This window comes from Toxorhynchites rutilus, chromosome 3 (genome assembly GCF_029784135.1).
Source record: "Toxorhynchites rutilus septentrionalis strain SRP chromosome 3, ASM2978413v1, whole genome shotgun sequence".
Lineage (NCBI taxonomy): Eukaryota > Metazoa > Arthropoda > Insecta > Diptera > Culicidae > Toxorhynchites > Toxorhynchites rutilus.
In genome coordinates this window covers 72,891,623-72,915,005 of record NC_073746.1, presented here as the reverse complement: position 1 = coordinate 72,915,005, position 23,383 = coordinate 72,891,623, and the positions used below count along the sequence as shown (strand labels likewise).

At 37.8% G+C, this 23,383-nt stretch overlaps 1 protein-coding gene and 1 long non-coding RNA gene across 8 annotated transcripts in view; one reads left to right on the top strand and one right to left on the bottom strand.

Annotated features, from left to right (window-relative positions):
• Positions 1 to 23,092, top strand: part of LOC129776352 (calcitonin gene-related peptide type 1 receptor) — a 180,439-nt gene extending 157,347 nt beyond the window's left edge. For 4 of the 7 annotated variants that reach the window (XM_055781941.1, XM_055781937.1, XM_055781940.1 and 1 more), the window contains 4 exons: positions 11,439 to 11,612; positions 11,782 to 11,905; positions 12,036 to 12,158; positions 22,390 to 23,092. In XM_055781941.1, coding sequence (XP_055637916.1) covers positions 11,439 to 11,612; positions 11,782 to 11,905; positions 12,036 to 12,158; positions 22,390 to 22,449 — 481 coding nt within the window. In that variant the 3' untranslated portion in view covers positions 22,450 to 23,092. Of the gene's footprint in view, positions 1 to 11,438; positions 11,613 to 11,781; positions 11,906 to 12,035; positions 12,159 to 12,628; positions 12,884 to 22,389 lie in introns of those variants that run through there. The other 3 variants (XM_055781943.1, XM_055781942.1, XM_055781944.1) reach the window with 3 other exon arrangements.
• On the bottom strand, positions 83 to 8,306 carry LOC129776353 (uncharacterized). Its single transcript, XR_008743096.1, has 2 exons — positions 8,072 to 8,306; positions 83 to 557 (listed from the first exon to the last, which is right to left on the bottom strand). It is a non-coding gene; the product is annotated as an uncharacterized LOC129776353 (long non-coding RNA).
• Positions 23,093 to 23,383: the final 291 nt, after the last annotated feature.

Here is a 23,383-nt window from a genome sequence, read left to right as displayed (position 1 = left end):
CGCAATGTTTTAGCTATATGGAGAAAGTTTGCACTGTTAAAAAAAGTTTTATTTTAATATTATCAAAAATAACACTTAAAACTCAATTTTCTGCAAAAAAGGTTGTTTTTTTTTGTTTTTTGATATGCCGCAGCGTTAATTCACAGTGTGTCAAGATGGCGAAATATAACGAATACGAGGATCGAGGATACGAATCTGGTTGCACCGGAGTAAGAATCCGAAAAATTTAGGCTATACCTTTCAGGCATCTTACCAGATGTTTCTGACGAAAAAGTTGCCTAATTAGCGGAATTGAAGTTGAGAGGTATTAGCTTGAAAGGGGTTTAACTCCATCCTCGTGGAAGAAATATAAGATTCCTCACTTTCGTGTCGTACAAAATTGGGATGCCACTCGTGCTGAAGCCTATTCCACTTGACAGTGGTACCTGGTCCCGTGTTATTCGCTTCCGGGAATGGGTAGACCACGAGTTCAAGAAACAACAACATTCGTTCCAATCGTTATGGCCGACACACCGAAAGCGCCATCCATTCTCCATCGTTAGCTCCAGAAGAGGGGACTGTAGAGTATAGAAAATGATGATTTAAAATTTATCACTTTATTCCTCAAAGCTCATTTGGCGATTAAATAAACAAAAATAAAATAATAATAATAATAGGAAGATATATGAGTAACATGCCATGAGAGCTACAGACCAATCAGAAGAAGGAAAGCTTTTGAGCCATGCTATGAAAGCGCGCGCAGTTCGGCGCTGCGGTTATTCTTACAACTAGTGATGTCTAAATTTTTCATTTATTCGATTATAGATTAATCGTTGAGGCATTTTTCAATATTCGATTCATTCGAATAATTGTCTTTCAATATTCGATTAATCGAACGAATATTTATTTCTTGAAATAATCACGTATCACGTTGTCATTCTGGTCGCGTGGTCTTTCGGGTTGTCGATGTTAGATGGTTGGATAAAAAATGTTGAATTAAAAAAAATATGTAGCCTAATTCTTAGCATGAAAATTCATTGACCTTGAGAAAGATTCCTTTTTCATTAATCGTGGCAATTATTCGATGTATTCATATTTTGATTTCGAATTATTCGATACAAAATTAATCGATTATAACTTGAGATATTCGATTATTTGAATTTATCGAACGATTAACCGACGTCTTTACTTACAACGGACGCGGAACGAGCAACACCTAGCTAAGCTAGCAGCAGCAACAACATAAGAACCAACAGGAGCAACAAGCAGCGGAACGAACTTTGAAACCAACCCGAGCAATCAGCCATTGAGCAGCAGCAGCAGCGGTGAAATAAATCCGTGCAGCCAGCAATTCAGCTAGGTTTTGCATCGGTGTGCTTCAGCGGTAGCGAATCGAATTGGACGCCGCATCGGTATGCTTATTGTGGCAGCAGCAGCATCAGCATCGGTCTACTTCGGTAGCAGCAGCAGTAACAGGGTGCCAATAGTTTTTTTGAAAAAAACTGGAAGATTGCTCCTAAAAAAGCTGGAAGAAAACTGGATCCTGTAAAACCTTTTTATTTTAAGAAGAACGGCTATGATTTATCTAAATTGATTTTTTTACCCATTTTTACCCATTTTTACCCATGCTTGAGAAATAGAATTTTTTATGCTTTGTGTAGTGTTTGTATGTAGTTCATAAAACTGTAACTGTAATTACTGTGAAACAATATTTGAGGGTTTTTTTATATGGGCAAAACTTGAAGAGTTTCGTATTTATCGCTTCATAAAATCCATAAAATGGAAGCGTAGCGTATAGTTCGATACCTCAAAAAGGCACGGATCAGCATGAAATACGAGGTAAAATACCATAAACAACTTCTCATAATGTTATTTCAATACTCAAATAACCACAAACAACGTCGCTCAAGTATTACTTTGGTATTGAAATTATCAAATTTTGGTATTGAGAAGCTCATCTCATTTTTTTTGTATTATTCATTGCTAATTTACATCTTATATTAGGGTTGTTCAAACCAAATTTCGGTATCAAGATCAAGATGAGGGACCCTTAAATATTTCCTCTAGCTCGAGGAAGTACTTTTGACAAAATATGCATAGTATGCTTTCTTGCAAAATTTACACTATGGTTCACATGCATTTTATGCAAGTTAGCTGTTAGCTATTTAGGGGAGTTTGTTTGCATTAATTAAATGTGACTATGAGAAACTAATATCCATTTGTTGTAAACGGAAGCAAGGTTACTTGCGTTTTATATTCATATCAATTAAAGTCAATGGAAACCATTTATTCTATGACCTTCTGAACTTCAGAATGTTTTAGAGGATCTATAACATCTGATGTTTATATAAACTCAGAGCCTGCATAGCTCGCGGACTCTATGAACTATTTTGGGTAAGTTTTCTTTCTATGGAGATTGTACCAGTCGCGAATGGAATGGTAGATCAATTAGTCTGACATCCTCATCCATCCATCTAACATCCGATAGTTATATAAATTGAAACACAGTGTATCACATTCATTCTTGTTAAATAAAATTTACAATTGAGTGATACCCTGTTTTCAAAGTAGTTTGATAAGTTTCCACCATTCGGGAAAGCTCTTCGTTTTGGAATTTTCGACAAAACACCGACCGATTGAACAAAATGGAAAAAGCCGAATTACAACCTCGCCTGTCGCAGAAAAGAGAGATCGATCCAAGGTCGAATGATAAATGTAAGAAAATAAAATTACATAAGGGATAGGAAGAGGGAGGGACAGATAATATTTATCATTGTAAATTTATTTTACATAAAATGGATAAAACTAGGGTACACATATAAAAAACTGGATAAAACTGGACGATATTCCAAAAAACTGGAAGATTTTAGGGTTCAACTGGATTACTGGATCGTGAAAAAAAACTGGATGAATCCAGTTTAAACTGAAACATTGACAACGCTGAGCAGTAACATCACGAGCTCAACATTGTCGGCACTCTTTCTCTCCGCTGATAGCGCGAAGACGCGCTTCCATTGAGCTGAGAAAGTGTTGCAGTGTGGAGTCAACGCCGCACTACGTGATTAGCACCCACGTATTAGTCGGCTACAAAAAAGAGTTTATAAAGTTTTCCAGAAAAGAATTTACAGAAATGAGAAGCCGATCACGATTGATGAGTATATTAGCAGTCGCGACAGGTACGATATCTAGTCTCAGAAGGACCCTGTAACTACTCTTCACACATCCGTTAATCTTCTTGTACTCACCCTGTCCGACATCATTCCATTATTGCCGGCAAACTTTTTTTTTTGTGAGTTACTGATTGTTAAAAATGGAAGTCAACAAACAGAACATTGGGGGGTCTCCGTAGCCACATTGGTTGCGCGTTCGCTTAATAAGCGATCGATCGTGAGTTCAAAATTCAGGGCTCTCATTGACCATCTTTGTGTTGTTACAGAATAACTACGTCCACGCAACAATCATCAGCGATGGAGATCGATCCACGGTCGAAATAAGATCGATTCATTCATACAACTGCTCTGCTCTGCCAGACACATCGGGCTACTGTTCTATAAATAACTCAACAATGATCAATCAACTGTCTCCGCTGTCCGGTGGTCCAACTGGATAATGGAAGAACAGAAAGAATACCCTTACGCCTAAATGGCTACTGTGTAAATGTACCATATGTAATGGTATAGAAGGAATACTGGCGAATGGCAACTGTGTAATGTGCTAATTATAGATATGATAACCATGTGACATGTACACGATTAAAATTCGGCTCTGTTACAGCTAAAATGCTAATGAGCCTTAAATAAATAAATGGGATAAAAAAAAAAAGAGAACATTCGGTGAATTTTATTGATGTTATTCGTCAAAGGCAAAAATGCATATTCCGGATTGAGATTCCAAACTCAAACTCCGAATGGACATTCCGGATTCAGATTTCAGATTGAGACTCTGGATTCAAATTCTGAAGTCAGATTCCGCGTTTCCAGAACCATAGTCCGGATTGAGATTCTGGACTCTGATTTCGGATGGAGATTCCGGATTCAGATTTCGGAATCAGATCCAGATTTCGGATTGATATTGCGCATTCCAATTTAGGAGTCAGATTCCAGATTCAGATTTCAGGCTCAGATTCATTCCGGAGTCCGATTCTGAAGTCAAATTCCAGATTTTGATTCCGTATTCAAATTCCGGATTCATGTTCCGGGTTCAGATTCCGGATGGACATTTCGGATTCAGATTCTGAAGTCAGATTTCAGATTTTGAAGTCAGATTCCAAATTTTAATTCCGGATTCAGACTCCGGCTTCGTATTCCGCATGGAGATTCTAGATTCAGATTTAATAATAAAATTCCAGATTCAAATTCCGGATTGAGGTTCTGGACTAAGATTCCGGATGGACATTCTGCATTCAGATTTCGGAGTCAAATTCAGATTTCAGATTCAAAATCCGGATTCAGATTCCAGATTCAGAGTCCATATTCAAATTACGGATTCAAATGTCGGACTCTGGGTTCAATTTCCGATTCAGATTTCGGATTAGATTCTGAATTTAGATTCCAGCTTCAGCTTCTGGATTCAAATTCCGAATACAAATTTCAGACTTAGAATACGAATACAATTGGAATACAGATTGGGAATACGGAACAAAATTTCAGTTTAATCTTATATCTCTTCCACCAGGAACAAGTTTAACCTCTTTCAAATTGGTACTTTTCAACTTCAACTTCGCTAATTGTGCAACTTTTTCGTCAGGAACATCTGGTAAGATGGCTGAAAGGTATAGCCAGAATGTTTTGGTTTCTTGCTCCGATGCAACCAGATTCGTATCCGCTTTGCAGCATGAGGTGCTTAGGAGGAACAATAGAATGCATGGCTACAAGGGCTAGTCTAGCTGAAGAACGTGAATATCCCATCAAAAATCTAAATGAACTATTCGATTGGGCTCAAAACCGAAAGGTAGAGCAACTAATCCAAATTTTCTTTTCGTTTGCAACCACAACAGAGTATGAAAATACCAAGCAACAGCTTAATGAACAATACTCGAAAGCGATTACTATTCAAGGAACACAAAAATACCATTCATTTATTCCAGTTTTCTTAGTTAGATATAATTACTTTCAATAAATCTCGAACATAGCTGAACTTTTACTACGAAGTGAACAGCAGCGGATTGGACCGAAATAAATGAGTAATGGACAAAAAAAGCTAGTTTTTTTATAGTTATATCTTTGAAAGAATGTTAAAATGATTCTTATAAAAGTTTTTTGACCCGATTCTATGAAAGTAAGCATGGTAAATGAAAAATAGGTGTACGGCAAAATTTTTTTAATAGCTACCGTGCTCGAGATACAGTGGTTTTAATATATAATTTACTTTCGGACGTTTTCGGATGTTTATCGAGTTTATTCAAGTATGAAAATTATTTATCAGAATGTATTTTATTTCATGTTTTTATAGATAGATAGATAGAAAAAGAGTCGCATATTATTACAGATTTTTAATGTTTCATTATGCCTACAATTTTATTACTACCATTACAGTTTGAAAATTGCCTAACTTCTATTTTATCTACGAAAAATGGTATTTTCGTGTTCCTTGAATAGTAATAATTTTCGAGTATTGTTCATTGAGCTGATGCTTGGTATTTTCATACTCTGTTGTTGTTGCAAATGAGAAGAAAATTTGGATTAGTTGCTCTATCTTTCGCTTTTGAGTCCAATCGAATAGTTCCCTTAGATTTTTTGTGGGATGTTCACGTTCTTTAGCAAGACAAGCCCTTGTAGTCATGCGTTCTATTGTTCCTTCTAAGACAACACAGGGTTATTTGCCATGTGATGGCAAAAAAAATCCATTCTATATCTATATCATAGTTTTCTTAAATTGGCAAAGACTGGAAAAGTTCTTTCTATTTTTTATTGTGATGCAGCTCCGTTGGACATGAAATAAATTTTGTTCAAATTAAAGTGCTTTTTTAACGTATAAAATCAATCATTTTTGAGATAAATAATTTAGCGGATATAGAATCATCACGCAAGTCTTCGGAAATAACTACAAAACCTCAATGATTGGGCATGCCTTTTCCTTGGAATAAATCCTGAATGGAATAATCCGCAGCAACTAAACACGAATCGCTAATTTTAATTTTTTTTTACTGAACTGGTTTTCTTCTGCAAATCCTAGTTCCACTAATTTGGGAATATTACTTTCCTTGAGATTCCGGGATTTTTTTGAAACACTATTTCGAAAACACGTTTACACAATCCTTGCGAAAGGTGTTCATTTTGTACTTCATTCTATCTCTTGCTTTTCACTTGATTAACACTCAACACTCAAATTCAAAATTTATAATGGGCCTGAACACGAACATCACTGTCACAAACGCTTTCATGTCACTTACACTTCACCTAATCTTTTTGTGTCTATCATCATTGTCACGGACAGTTGCGTGTAAAAATAAACTCCATGAAGTGAAGGAGTTCATTCCCGTTTATAAGAGACATGTCAGTTGCATAATTGCGGGCGTTTGAACGATATGTAGGTAAAATTAATAAGTGTATGAGATAATATTCCATTTAATTGAGTGTATGTTTTAGAATGACAAGTTTGCGATTATACCTCGATGATTCGGTGTTTCAATGCCAACTATTCGGACTCATTCCATGAATCATTTGCTTGGTGCGTTTGTTTGTTGAATCAAATGCTGGTTCATATTTAGATGAGGAGGAATACTTGGTTGCTCTTGAATGATGTAGTTGTTGAACATATGGGAATGTAATTTTATTTCCTCTTTCTATAAATTACTTTAGAGATAAAGCATGACTATCATGAGTTTAATAATCGATATCTCTCATAGTCTTGTGCTCAGCTCTGTCTTACTCGTTTGAATAGTGAGAAGTATTTGGTATAGGTCAACGTTAAAATCATTTTTTAAGAAACGTTACTACAATTTTGATGAATAATATTTTCTATATTTCAGAATAAACCTGAATTTATCCATCTCATGATCAGTATAATCTGAGCTACTCCCATATGGGATTCTGAAATCCTCTTATCCTTCCCATTCTCGTGTAATTTGATATACGGGACATGAGGTTTGATATAATTATTTAAACAGAAACTGGGCAGTAGCGTCGGTCAGAAGCATAATTTTCATATGAAAAACCTGACGAGTTTCAAGGAATTTTCCAAAAGCAGAAAATGATTCAGATTTTCTTTAGACGTATATCAAAATTATGGAAAAAGAACTAGAGAATAATTTAAAAATTATTAATTTAAAAGCTTTGCAATGATAGATTCATTTTTCCCTTATTCGGAACTTAAGTTTTCTTTCATTCAAAGTATGTCTTCAAAACAATATCTTTGAAAACATCTACAGGTAAACTTCGATATACTTTATTCACTATATTCATTTTCAAAATTGTACGTTGTAACGAATTGTACGTTATATCGAAGCATAATAAAGTACTCACAAACGTAGTCTATAATACATTATTGTGTTGCTGTTTTAGTAAAGTTAATGAATAACTTCAATCAGAAGACGAAGCCAGCCTTTCTCATGATGTTTTCCTTCGTACTGTTGATTAAAGCTTGATTCATTTAGAATCCGGAATCACAAAACCAGCTGTATTTCGGGATTTATTGAAGGTACAAAACTTGTTTTAGCATCACAATACAAGTAATTCATTGTTTTATCAGAAAAAAAATATTGAAAAAAACGTAAAAACAAAAGATCAATGGCCTTATTCGATGTAACAATCGTCCTGATTCGGGTCTTGCCCACCAATTGCGAATGTTTGAAATTCAAAAACCAGCTCTGCAATGTTGGAAAAACATTACAGTTATTATTTTGTATTCAAATTATCAACAAATCAATATTATACATAATCAATCATAATTATCGTTGCAATCCCTATTTCCTGGACTTGTTTGATCTATTTCCCTATTTCCCTGGACTTGTTTAATCTCTTACGGGCTAAGCCCCTTCCAGAATTCCCGTAATCACGAATACGTTTCAGAATCAGACGGCTCCAGATTGGTCCGTCCGAATGAAACTCGTAACTACTTTCGGATGGGAAAATTTGGGTCGTTTTGGTTATACCTTTATTTTTGAGCTCCTTCCTTGTTAGGAGCTCTGGCCTTGGATGCGTGGCGCCTAGTTGCCAACGCTGGTGAAAGGTTTCGGATTTAACGGAATTTGCACTACGGTTTTAAATACAGATATTTACTTGTATTTAAATTTATTTAAGCAAACTTAACTGTTGAAATTAGAATTTGAACTTAACTGATGGACCTCGTTGGTCGAACTTGAAATTGAACTGATTTGTTTGAAATAAGAAATTGAACTGATTGTCCTAGGCCAGAATTCCGAGTATATATACGCAAGAATTCATACCTAGGCGTTAAAATTATAAAGGAGAGAAAAGATCTCTCTTTCCTTCTCAGACAACCGAGCCCATATCGATTATCTGCCTGCTATTTCCTACATGTAAATACTATCCGCTTATCTCTGCGGTCCTATGCCTATTCCCTACTTCGCTCTCGCTAAAGGGGTCCAATAAATTTTCACTATCTAACTACAGTCGGCAAAACATCTAATCTCTACGCCACCCGCGTAGGAACCTAAATAAACATTCTGGCTTACTCGCCTTTTTCCGTTTTCGGCCCTTCGCACATTCATGCGATAAGGGACGAACCTAAACTTGGCCAATTGCCGTCAATAAATATTTATTATTTTCGTCTGGCGCACTATCTGGGCCGCACTTGATCCATTTCTAGGATCGTGCTAGTGACGTAATGTTCTGTGTTCGTTTCCTTTCTTTCTCCGACCTTCGCACTTATGCGATAAAGATCGAGACCTAATAAACTTGTTGGAAGCTATACAATGCATAGAGAAGGAAGGAAAAAAGGGTGAGCCACATGGCCGCATCTGACATTGGTGATTATTTTTTCGAGTGTTTTCGAGTGCCATGAATTTCCTATGCGCTTGTTTGCGCTTCAATAACATTATTTATATTTGTCATTGCCGGCCCCGCTTATCTGGGTCCGTAACAATAGTTTTGGGCCAGTGGCCTCCATTGCCATTTTATAGGGTTGCAACTCTCTGTTAGTCTAATCCTTAGAATAGAAACAAAACATTTCTATTTATTTAGGACAATCGAAATTAGACCTATCACCATGTTTCAATTGGTCTACGGGGGCTACATTTTTAGTCCTCAATTACATCCCATAGCGCATTTATCGAATCCAAATAAACAAATTAACGTCCTCTGGACACGTCAGGATTTCGTTCTAAAAATTCCACCAAGCGAGTAAATTGCTGTTTGTTTATATTTTCTTTTTCAAAATGTTAACAAAAAAAACTAAATAAATTAAACTTACTCCATTCCGCGTGACTAGCTTTCACTATCTAAAACACAAGTGACAAATATACTTGTTTTTCCCCGTGACGTGACAGTATCGTGATATTCATAATAACACCGAGTTCATCAAAGTTGTCACGACGGATGAACTCTTCCGGATTCTACACACACGGTGGCAGCCGTAATAAGGTTGTATACAATTCACTTCGTTTTCACCGTGAAATGACGTTCGTGATCAGCCCCAATATACAATAGAATATTAACTAGAAATAATTTATATGGCAGAACATGCCTCTCACGCTAAAGGTCACGAGTTCAATTCTCACTCCCAACATTCTTCCAAAAATGGAAGTAAAAAGTGACGAACCAGCCAAATGAGTTGAAAGTCACTATAATAAAGATAAAAAAAAATATGGCAGAACAAAGTTTGACGGGTAAGCTAGTAATGTATATTTTTTGCACAACTTTATACCATAAAAATTAACCACATCACATAGTTAATTTAAACATTAAAGTCGAAAATTATCTACTCTTTTAGTAAGATTTACTGTAGGTTAAAAAGACTCGAAAAACCTTCGAAGACGACCAAAAGTTGAGAATTTGCAGTAAATGTTAAATTAAAATCAATGTACCTTTTGACTGCAAACTATGCGTACTTTCCTAAAACCGGGTCTAGAAACAATTATAAAAACCATTTCAATAAATAATAACCTTTTTTTTTTAATATTGGGTTGGAGTAAAAGAAATGTCGTATATTGTCAATATATGGCAACATCTAAACATATCTTGTGTTGTACTTATCGCATCGGGTCATACTGAACGGCTATTTAAAGACAATCTGTGCTACAAGTGTCGTTTTGACAGTGTTGTGATTGTCCTTTTCAGTCTCAAGTTATAGCGCGTCAAAGATGGAGTCCACCAAGCAAGAAATTCGCCATATTTTACGTTTTTACTACCTGCGAGGTAAAACTGTAACGAAGGCGGCCGAAAAAATTCGTGTAGTTTATAGACCCGATACTGTAACGATTCGAACAGCACCGCCTTGGTTCGATCGATTTCGTTCTGATGTAGTGGCTGTCGAAGATACACCCCGTACTGGTAGGCCAATCGTCGTGGAAACCGATAAAATCGTTGAAATCATCCAAGTAGACCGGCATGTGAGCACTCGCTCGATTGGCCAGGAACTGGGTATAGACCATAAAACCGTTTGAAGCGTCCAGAAATGATCAATAGGAATGGTGTTGTTTTCCACCAGGACAACGCTCGGCGTCACACATCTTTGATGACCCGCCAAAAGCTACGGGAGCTCGAATGGGATGTCCTATTGCACCCACCGTATAGTCCGGACCTGGCTCCAATTGATTATCATCTCATCCGGTCCATGCAAAACGTTTTTGGTGATCCTAAGTTGTCCTTAAAAGAGGCTTGCGAAAACTGGCTGTCTGAGTTTTTTGCAAATAAGGAGGGGGGGGGGGGGGTTATATAAGGGAGGGATAATGAAGTTGCTTTCTAAATGGCAACAAGTTTGCGAACAAAACGGCACATATTTGACCTAAATTGGATAATTTTAAGTATGTTAAATAAAGCGTCAAATTTCGATTAGAAATACGACATGTCTTTTTCCCCAACCCTATATGACTGTTTGGTCCATTATATTTCCATTTTGGCGCACTATGCAATAAACCTAATTAGCTGTCCGCTACAGCACATCAAAAAATTTAAAAAAAATCAAAAACACCTTTTTTGAGAAAATTGAGTTTTAAGTGTTATTTTAATAGTGCATATCATCTCCACATAGTCCTAATAATTACCTAAAACATTGTGGAAGACATCAAGTCAATTGGACCAACCGTTACTGAGTTATATTTTCCGAAAATTTTCAAGCAATCTTTGCCTAGACCCTTCTTAAAAGTTAGGCTAGAGTTAAAATGGCAAACCGATGATGAAAATCGTCCTTTTTGATGATAAAGAATGCGTCTGCCAAATTTGAGCCAAATGAAAAAAAAAAATACAAAACTTAAATTTATGAAAAAAAAAAAGGTTATTTGAGGCGGAACTCAGATGCAATGTCTCTAACAGATAAAAGAAAACATTTATCATTTACAGATGCTGGATGAATGAAAGTGTGTACGTGAACATCCTGGTTGCTCCGGTATGCATCTCGATGTTGCTCAACTTGCTGTTCATGTGCAACATCATTCGGGTAGTGCTGCTAAAGCTAAAGGCTCCCGCTGGGCCTCAGGGAACCGGTCCATCAAGGACGATTCTGCAAGCTTTCAGGTGAGTCGGGCGGATAGAAAAAGAACAGGAATGTTAAAGTGGACTTTGGAGCATGGAGATTGTGATATATTGCTCATTATGTGATAGAACCATCTCCATCGTTTACTCCAATGAAATATCATCGAGATGGCACGTAGTCACTTATTCATATTTCTTTCCGCCCTTCCAGAGCTACCCTGTTACTCGTTCCGCTGCTTGGCCTACAGTACATGCTAACCCCTTTCCGGCCGGATCCGGGTCATCCTTACGAGCGCACGTACGAGACCTTATCGGCTTTTACAGCTTCCTTCCAGGTGAGCTCCGACAATCCAATTTTGCACCCCATTACTTTACATCACCTACACTCAGCCCCAAAAACCCATAATGCGCTCATGCATTCGTAAGCACGCGAACTTCATGCTAATCCCTTATCGCCTTCCGTAGGGCCTGTTTGTGGCGGTACTGTTCTGCTTCTTCAACGGGGAGGTAATCGCACAAGTCAAACGAAAATGGCGTACCGTTTTTCTGCGGACGCGAGCCAATTCCTACACCGCAACGCAAGTGTCCGTAAGTAAATCCCTTATCAAAGACGCCAGACGGCAGTGAGCGGCAGCCCCCCTCACACGAAACGTTGTTGCGCTCCTTGGCGCGACACGAAATGAGGAGAGAAACACCAACCCGCCGAAATGCAAAAAAAAATGTACAAAGTTCGAAAAAGAATGGACACAGAATGAGAATGCGAACCTGGGACGTTCAATGTGTTTTCACAGGTGTGACCGACTCGCAGCCATCGGGCGTTTTTCTCCTCAATCTGTTTGCTCTTAACTCTTAACAATCCTCGCTTTTCCTAATTATCGCTATCACCTGAAACCCACCAAAAAAGTCCAACAAATCGTCCACAATTTTCTTCACACCGTTTCTAAATATATGTAATATAGTTTTACGACTCGTTTTTTCTCTCTATGTTTTTGGTGTTTGATCACACAATCCGTCCGACCAAAACAATAAATTCACACAATGCTCAACCTCCCCAAAAGCTGAAGCGAAAAGTTAGGAATCCCTCTGTTATGACTGTAACTAGTACCTACTGCTAAGTTTGTGCCCTACAACGACTACAACTCTGTTCAATGTGGAGATAATAACGATAAACGAAAAAATACACCCTATAACGCTGTTGTGGTGCTGTGTGGAATGTAAATAGATAGATACTTTAAAAAATAAGTTTCAAAATGCACAATAAAAATATGTCAATAAACTGTCCTGCTATTTGTGAGAAACGAAAATTGTTTGTTTGTTTATTTTGTTCCATTTACATTTCACTGTGGTGTTCATTTTTGGATGTAGTCTTCCTTCGGGATTCGAGTGTTGTAATGTGAACGACATCTTTTTCCAAATTTGGACCTCGTTAGTGACATCTCGATTATTTTCCGCTAGTTTCCTCGTGTGTGAGTTTGTGTGTGTACGTGTGTGAATGTTTTCCTTATTCATGTTAAGTGTTTTCAGATATGGTGGACAAGAGAAAAGAGACCAACAATTGATTTGTAGATTACTGGATTGTTTGGAAAGCAATTCTATATTTCCCTCCAGAAGATTATTAGTTGAATTTTTGTCGTAATGTTTCTGTACCAAACTTCAAACTTAAGTCGCATTGTTTGACAAAAGATGTTTGAAAGGTTTGCAGAATTTGTTTATGAAAATAAGCTCAAAACACTCCCTCGAAGCACACTAGATGGAATGAAAGCATTGCGAAGTGATGAGTGATTCACAAAACCTACATTAGTGTGCCAATGGAAATGGTCATCTCGAGTTTTTAAACAGGAATTTCTTGAAAATCTTGATTCCCATGAAAAAAATCAAATTTCAAATCAGTCGGACTTCATTTACTAGTGTCGCACAGTGTCAAAGATTGAAGCCGAAAAATCACCCAATAGGCTCCCCCCTTGGGTTTTGGGTATTCAAAATTTGTTATAATGCATAATTTTAACAAATTGCATGAAACGTCGAAATTTACTTTCATCTCGATTTTTTTTTTGTCAAAAATCGACTCTCTGTAACTTAGTCGTTTGTTCAGACTGCGACGCAAAACATATGGTTTAGGGTGCCAAAAGAAATGATCATCTCGATTATTCAACCGGGACTTCCCGTGAAATTTACAAAAAATTATCTCAACCGGGCTCCTTTTTCTATTGTCGCAGATGTCAAAATTTCAGTTTCTTGAAAAACGAATAATCACCCAAGGGAAAAGTACATGAAATAGGGGTTCAAAAAATGTTGGTGCCACAAGTCTTAAAATTGCATATAACGTCGAGATTTCCTGATATCTCAATAAAGTTTGTTTTGTCAAAAATCGGCTTTTCAGACGGAAAACCGACCGAGTGCCATCGAATCGATTTATGACAATTTCTGAAATATTTAGCAGCAAATCTCGACGTTTCACACAAATTCAAGACATTTGACAACAAAATTTTGTTTTCGAAAACCCCGATTTCATGTGCTGTTGCGTGGTTATGCTGGGACGAACGTTAAAGTAAATTCTAAGCCTTGAAAAAGACTATTCTGGTGGGAATGGCTTGATGAACTGTGCAAATGAAAACGTGGCAATTTAATTATTGTTTATATTGGTCTTCACTATATGGAGTTTTTGTGTGGAATTTCTTCTTCTCGAAAACGCGCTTATATTAAATTTGAGGAGAGATGTATCAGCTGTGTTCTACACAAGCACTAGTATTCTAACAAGGATTTTGGAGAAATCATAAGAAATTTCCTTTGGTTGTTTAAACTGGTGCAGATGACGTAGGTAAACGCTGATTTTTTTCCCGATGTTCAGAATTAATCCAGCAGGAGTGATACAAACGACACCCAATGGTACCGTCAACTGAATCCTGAACAATCTTATGCAGATACAATTTCATTTCGTACGATGTCACGGAGTTTGTATGGCCTGGAACGCTCTACAATGTGTGTGGTCATAATGCGAGGACCAGGATGAACTACCATCATATGGTCCAATTCGGTGTGGAGGATGGAAACATGATGCAATGCTGGAAGTAGGATCAAATGGATCTGTTCAAACAAACACGGAGAGTGCTTCAGCCCGTCACAGAGCTGAAAAACGCTATCTTCAATGAACAGATTCAAACATTGGATTAAAACATTTCTCAAATTTAACGCAACTAAGAATAATTTGATGAGAGTGATGACGGCTGAGGAATAAATTGATCGCACAACTGCTGTCATGTGCATTGACTTTTCTGATCGAAGTTATCTTTCCAAACAAATGAATCGAATAACCAGAACGGATCTTTCCACCATTGGGACGACCTGAATTGATCACCGGGAGTTGCACAACTATAGCTCAGGTTTGTGATGCAATATGCCTCCATACGCCCCTTCGATGACCAAAACCAGGCTATTAATATAAAAATGCTAAAAGCTCTATGAGTGATATTTATTTTATTGGATCTGAGTTGTATGTCACGGTGTTGAATTCACTAAAATGAGGATCGGGAACTTTGTTGTATTTCCAGACCTTGCGCAGAAGGTGTAAATCATCGGGTGGATCGCTATCTGACGATACCTTTATAAGATATCCGTGTCTAGTGAAATTTCATGCATGCGACGACTTGCGGCAACAGATTATGTGGGACTTCGAACTGAATGGTGAAATAGATAGAACGCACGGGTATCGTATCGTATAAAATACGCTTGCATAAAGTTGGAATAATGCTCCTTGAAATGGATGATTTTCCACATAATTGGTTTGAAAGCCAATTATAACTACAACCAGTAGTGAATGTCGAGTCAGAGGTTGACTCAACCACTACCAATTCAATACCAATAATAGCAATAATATGATTATTCATGAAAAAACGCTTACTGTCATATGTATTAACTGAGATAGCCTTAAGATGGAATGTAATATAATAATAATTTATTAAAAACCAGGTGACCCGGCAAATTTCGTCCTACCCAACATTTATTTTTCGTTATCACATTTACGTTTTCTCACTAAGCGCACGTTCATGGGTTCAATCGCAGAACTGTTCATTGTTTGATCTTCTAATCTACCCTTTGAAATTACCTTTTACTCTAAAATTCCTAGTAAAGGGTGTGTCACATCAAATTGCATCACGGAAAAAACGCTGTAGAAATTTAATTTTTAGGAATTATATCTTCAGCTTTCGCTTATAATCAGATAAGAGTGTATAGATCACGTTGGCCATGCTTCACTGTCAATTTTTCGTAAATTTGGAAAAATGTCGTCGAACGAAAAAGAGCGTCGTGAATTAATCCTGTGCACTCATTTCGAGAATCCGGAGTTGTCACATCGGGACATCGGTAAGATGCTGGGAATCGTCCAATCTACGGTCAGCAGAGTACTAAAACGATACTTCGAGAACCTAACCATCGACCGGAAGGTGAAGAACGGCGAACATGGATGCTCCGTCAGTGAAAAAGATCACAAGCGCGTAGTTAAGCAGTTTAGACGTGATCGAGAAGTTCGGTCCGGGATGTCGCCAATAAGCTGAATTTGTCAAGTTCATTCGTCCAGCGGACCAAGCAGCGGGAGAGCCTGCGTACATACAAGGTTCAGAAGGCTCCTAACCGCGACGAAAGGCAAAACATAGTGGGGAAGACGCGAGCCCGGAAGCTGTACACCGAAATGCTGACGAAGCCGCATTGCCTGGTAATGGACGACGAAACTGACTTTCGTCAGCTGCCGGGCCTGTTGTTTTTCTTCGCAGAGGACAAATTCAGCGTTCCGGAGGAGATTCGCGAGCAGAAACTATCCAAGTTTGCCAAAAAGTACATGGTGTGGCAAGCGATCTGCTCTTGCGGAAAGCGGAGCGCCCCTTTCGTGATGACCGGCACGGTAAACGGGCAGGTTTACCTTAGGGAGTGCCTACAGAAGCGCTTACTACCACTATTGAAGCAGCACGAGGGCCCGACCATCTTCTGGCCGGATCTCGCTTCGTGCCACTATTCAAAGGACGTGTTGGAATGGTACGAAGCCAACGGGGTCACCTTCGTGCCAAAGGAAATGAACCCGCCCAACGCGCCGGAGCTTCGCCCAATAGAGAAATATTGGGCGATTATGAAGCAGGCCCTCCGGAAGAACCCAAAAGTTGTCAAATCGGAGGCGGACTTCAATAGAAAATGGATTTCTGTTAAAAAAAAAACTACAACCTGACGCTGTACAGAACCTTATGGACGGGGTAAAGAGGAAGGTGCGAGCATACGGGCTTGGGCTCGAAGTATGAATAAAAAGAAAATTCCAAAAGTTGTTTAATAGTTTTTATTTTACTGTCTAAAATTTTCAAAAGGATCGGTCTACTGGGCGAATTTCTACAGCGTTTTTTCCGTGATGCAATTTGATGTGACACACCCTTTACTTCTACCAAAACTCGTCATTATAAAATATATTTTTTAAACATAATTCTCGTTCAAGATTTTTCAATCACTTGCAAATAATATTTTTCTCCGTTACTTGGAATAAATGTTTGATACAGAAAATATGAAAATATGAAACAGCCCTAAATCGGATAATTCCTTTCTTGAGTTCTGCTCTTATCAACGCATTCGACGATCCATTTTGTTTATATAGATAGAAGAAGATATAGGAGTGCGTTTTATCACATTAAAATCCATTTTCACTTTCGAACAAAGATCAATTTCGTTGCCGCAAACATCAAATGAACTAACAACGCTTGTCATAATGTAATTGTAGAACATATGTGAAATAAATTTTCCGAGTTTTCCCATTTTCCTTCAGATTTTTCCGAAAATTTTTAATTTTTTAATTTGCGTTTCATTTGTATGCCATGTCATGTACGCTTTCGGTGCAGAAAGTTTATTTTCTTTTTTGCCTCTGACATAAACTTATCAAACCTCTCCATGCATCATGAAACAGCAGGATTATTTATACGGACTACGCAAAGCGAATGATTAATATTCAACTAATGTAGTAGATCCTGATTCTTAAGTCTCAGAGAGTGTAAACTATATGATTATTTAGCTCGATAGAAGCTAAGGGAAGGGTAGTCAGATTATATTTTTAATTTTTAACGCTGCTATCCCATGAAATATATACATTCATACAGACCACATAGTTTTACTCTGCGCTTGTCTGTGCAGTGGTTTGCACTATAGTGGAACGGGACGATATTCGGTTCAAACTTGTATGCAGACTTCGTAAATGGTGTGCGATGTTTGGTACAGTTCGGATATGCAATCAACATTCTTCGTTCCTCTCTTGGTTCAATCATTTAGTGTAACACAAGTGATTACTGTCATTCATGCAAGTATCTGAATGATTCACTCATATTTGGTTATATGTTCGTGAGAGGTTACTTGCGAATGATTACACATTGTGTATCATTCGATATTGATCGAAATCCAAACACTGCTATTTACCATACAGGGTTTTCCATTTCGGGCTTCCGAAAGTATACAGCCCTGCGCTGACAACCGTTTGACATAGCTGTCAACCGAAGCGTCATATCGTTAGTTGAATGTCTGCCATTTTACAATATGGATCATTTTAGCATCGCACAACGTGTTAATTTTGTTAAATTATACTATAAAAATGATGAAAAACCGGCAAATGTTTTTCGAGCATTACAGACGGATTTTGGTCGTCATGGACGGCCTACAGAGCACACAATCGCTAATGTAGTGCGTAAATTCGAACAAACTGGATTGTGGCGAATTTTGCATTTGGACTTGCACCTACATCCATATAAAGTCCAACTGGTACAAAAATTAGAGCGTGGTGACCATGGAATGCGTCGGGCATACGTCGATTGGGTGAACGAACAACAGCAGCAAAATGCTGAATTTTCGCATCAAATTTTCTTCAGCGATGAGGCACATTTCGAGCTCGGTGGCTATGTGAACACCCAAAATTTCCGTATATGGGGCTCAGAAAATCCACACGTGATTGTTGAGAGGCCATTGCATCCGCCAAAAGTCACTGTTTGGTGCGCATTATGGTCTGGTGAAGTCATCGCGCCGTATTTCTTTGAAAATGAGGACGGCGAGACGGTAACTGTGAATGGCCGCATGTTAACCGATTTTTTTTTGCAACAAATTGAAGATATGGGTACGGATGACATATGGTTTCAGCAGGACGGCGCCACGTGCCACACAACACGACCGAACATGGTCATATTGCGAACGAAATTTGAGGGACGCATAATTTCGCGTTTTGGTGATGCCAATTGGCTGTCCAGATCATACGATTTGAACCCGCTAGACTTTTTTTTGTGGGGTTATGCGAAAGACCGTGTCTATGCCAACTCTCCGCAAACTCTTGAACATTTGAAAGACAACATTCGTGAAGTTATGACCGCGATACCGCCCCATATGTGCCGAAAAGTCATCGAAAATTACCTGGATCAAGGTGTGCGAGGAAGCCCTAGGTGGACATTTGAATGATGTTGTATTTCACACATAATGGCATAAACCAAACTTTAATATGAAATAAAAGTTTCATCGAAATTCGAATTCCAAGTGTGATTTATTTCAATTTACTTTCGGAATTTAAACTTGGAAAACCTTGTAGAAATGTTTCTTGCCCCCCTAAAACCTTCCCATTCCCATTGGCTCCATTTATATATACTACTTCAACACACTCTGTCCAACTACTATAAGACCACCCTGACTATGTTTCGTTGCAAAACAAACAGTTAGAATTTCAACAAGATACATTCATATATTGTAGATTGCTTAGGATAAAGTATATTTAAAGTCTATTTCGTTCAAATGAGTTGTTTGTTTATTTATTGTGCTTAAATATGATAATTACAGCTGTCCAGTTACTATAAGACCTTTTTCTAGTTCATAAGTATTATCAATGAAAAATTCAAAACGATCGACTGATTTACATGTCAACAGTTGGCAACCTCGCCATTTCGACTAATAACCTTGAAAACTCGTGTTGGAATACTATTTACCAAATTTTAAATTTTTCCGAAATTGCGACCATTCCTTCAGTGTAGATTCTACGTACAAGGGTCCCCTCAAGATTTTCAACAGGATTCAAGTCTGGAGACAGAGACCAAAAGTCAGACCAAAAAATTAAGTTTTTGGTCCCTAATCCATCGCTTAGTTTCCCTGCTGGTATGAATAGTAGCAGTTTTTTGCTGGAATGGGAGTTTCGTGTGAGAGAGGAGTAGGAGAGAGGATTTCAGAACATGTATGTAATCCTTGAATTATGTGAAAGCTATCTTGAGCTCTCTAGTTGCACAGAATCCAACCCAAACCGTGCAGAGGCCTCCACCAAAATTCATGGTTGAAAGGTACTGTTCCCCTTTCCCTAAATCACGCCATTATCCGTTGAAACCATCCAAAATGGACCTTTTTTCGTCACTGAAGATAACCTAGCAAAGTTAAAAGTAAAAAATAATTGAAGAACTTTTCGTTATGGTATAAAGCCAAACGTATTCTTTTGAAAACGTACTTTGTCATGAAATACCATGTCCCACTGTTGATTCATGTGAGCTTTGGCAAAACTCAGACGTCTTTTGATGTGAGATGGTGTAAGATTAAAAGCTTTAACCTTTTCAGCCCTCTTTGTGTAGGGACTTTTTACCAAAATTTGACGGATTGTCTCCCGTGAAACATATAAATTCAAAGATTGCTTTATTTGCATAAGCGATTCTGAAGTATTCGAAGCTGTTATAATTGAGGGGCTTAGAATGCAAGGGGTGTAAGTGACTTGATCGATTTCTCTTCACCAACTTTTTCTTTAGTTAATATCTCAACTGCAAAAACGTTCTAATTTGAGTTTGCTATAGAATCCGATAGATGAGGCTCTGACCTGTCTTCCGCATTGTCAAATACAGCTGGGAATGTATTTGCAGCTAAGTTATGACCAAAAGAGAGAGTCGATGTAGAGAAATCGATGAAATCACTTATACCCCTTTCATTCTAAGCCCCTCAATTATTTTCCGCTTATCCCGGTCAAAAAGCTTCGATTTACGTGGAGCTCTCTTCTTTTAACGTATCCTTGAGGATACGTCAAATAATTGAGAACTAATTGATGGGATCGTTCAATCCGACGAGCATTTTCTCTTATTCCAACATTTCTTGGTGAAATGGCATCGATTTGTCGTTATTATCTATCCGTGAGCAATTTTTCTTTCGGCATTTTCTAGATTTATTAATTAAACTAACTAAAAACAACGGAAAACGTAACTGGTCGTATAGAAACATGACACTTGAAAAGTACAAAAACTTTTGTTTACGCTCAACGCTTGCCTACACACACACATATGCAAATTATGCAGTGTATGATAGTTACCAATACAAATACACTAGAATATAAATTGAAACGTTGTTTGTTTCCAATGGCACAAAGCAGCATGATCATCACCTGATCTTATAGAAGTTGGACAGAGTGTATGTAAGTATCATTTTTTTTTCATTCCAATTCTTTTCACATTTGAAAAACATCTATGCTTTATATTTTATATTAAAATTACCTGCTTTATTTTCGAAAAAAATATTCCAAAGCCCTTGTTAATTTCAAAATGATCTCTTAGCCTCAAAGAACAATACGGGAAGAAAAGAAGACGGCAAGTTGGTTGTACCTGCACTAATTTCTAAAAATGAATCAGCGAAGTCTCCCGCATCGTTTTCATATTTCCTCATTTAAATTTTTCATTTTAATGCGTATTTTTGTTACTCTCTCATGTTGTATTGATTAAATCTCGGAGTTTTCACAAATATACTTATGAGCTACGCTAGCAATATTCGGAACGGAATATTCGCAGTTAACTGGGAGATAGAATAGAAATGAGTTTGTTGATTTTTCACAACTTTATAATTTGTATTTTTGTAATTAGCCGATGCGATATACTGGTTATTCGGATGCAGCTAATCATTAAATAGAAACGCTCCCTCTCGACTCGAAGAGTTCGGGGTAAAGTGGTGTGAAAAACTACTACTACTATACATCAAGGTGTAAAGATCAGTCAAATTCATTCATTTTCTACATCTCACAGTAATGCGACTTTTAACCAGTCGAATGGCAAATTTGAGCTATATCCTTTGTATCTTTTAACAAGTTTTTGATCTGATTACAGCAAAGTCATTATCTCATTTCTATCAAATTAGTCCGCTTAGTTCGCTCAGACATAACACCGATTAACGAGTTAAATGTGCAGATAAATTGCAAAAATTCGAAAAAGAAAATGTTAGTTACTCAAGGTTATATCATCAACATACATTATCTAAATCGAAAAAAAAACTATTGCCTTCAGTAAATAACAGGCCGTTGTTTGAAAATGGCGCAGTGGTTCTTACGTGACTACGAGGACTTAGTCAAAGAAAGGTAATTCTGATTAGGTCCTTGTATTTTCTTATTTTACTCTCATAAACTACACTATCTGGTACAAAACATTGTAGAAGAGCCTTAATAAATATGTCAATGCTAATTTGAGGGGTCTCTTTTTATAAAATAATACCATAAAGTAGTCTTATTTATTTATTTATTTTCAACATTATTGCACCACATAATCCGTGATATTTTATGGCTTCAGAACACGACCAAATATAAAACATAGAACTTTAGTGGAATATCAAATTTTTAGCTACCCGTTCAACAGTATTGTACATGTATGTATATAAAATGTCTTTGAATTCCTCCCTCTTGTGTTCTCCTGTGCTCCTATGGGAAAAATGGTATTCCCTGGTGTTAGTATTATGCTTTCCCATACCTTATCACTCACAACTTGCTTCACAGTTCATCCCAAATCCAAAACGAACAGAAATTCAAAAATACATTTAATATTAGTCGCTTCGCTTGCAGTTCGTTCGCTGTGGTCCCCCCGTCCCGGGCGAGGAAAAGGTCTGACTGAAGGAGTACACAAGCGGTGGCGGCGGCAGCTGCAGCAGAAGGCAGCAGCGATCTCGCAACGGCACAGAATCAACCTCCCCAAACGATCGAAGTCCCTCAAACAACGCAACAATGACAGCAACGGCTACAGAACCAAATATCGGCACCGGCAGTGGTCTGGCAGAAACGAGGCTCACATCCGACGAACTTTTGGTGGCATTGAACAGAGAAATATCCAAACGGAACGGGACCAGCAGCAGTGCATGGCGTAGAAGTTCGGTAGATCTCAGACACATGAAGCTGCCACTGCTAGAAGCACAACACCAGCGACACGGGACTGCGGCAAAATGGGACGACGGGGTGTGTGCCGACCTACGAGAGCAACCCCCGAGCAAACCTGCCCCGGCGGACGAGGTTCTGTGAATAAGTTAGGCCGAATTAAACCAAACGAATTTGAAACGAAATTTAGTAAATATTACGGTAGATATTTTGTACTTAAACAGTATTTAGAGAACTATGTTAGATTGTGTATGATATTAACAATAACCACTCAATGCGATGTTTTGAGATGTTTATAAGCGCTTCAAGTAACTGTAGTGACACTATGCCTGATCAAACGTCAATGTGATAATGTTTCTTGAGTAGATTTATTGCACTCTTGGCTCTGTGTATCTTCCCCGTTATTTAGTAGGATTTGAAAGAACGCCATTTTCTCTGAAAACATCATACAAATGGAAATTGAAAATCGAGGCCCACGCCCGTGACTGATTCGAAAAAGTACACTACAAAATTAATAGTCAGCAGTCATCCAGCCACTGAGACCATTCCGTTAAATATGCTCAATGATGCTTTCCAAGCACATGTGAGATCATGTGGTACTTTAGAAAGCAGAGCAAATATTCAACATAATATTTTCGACAAATGATTGCGTTTACCCCTTTCATTGAAGCAC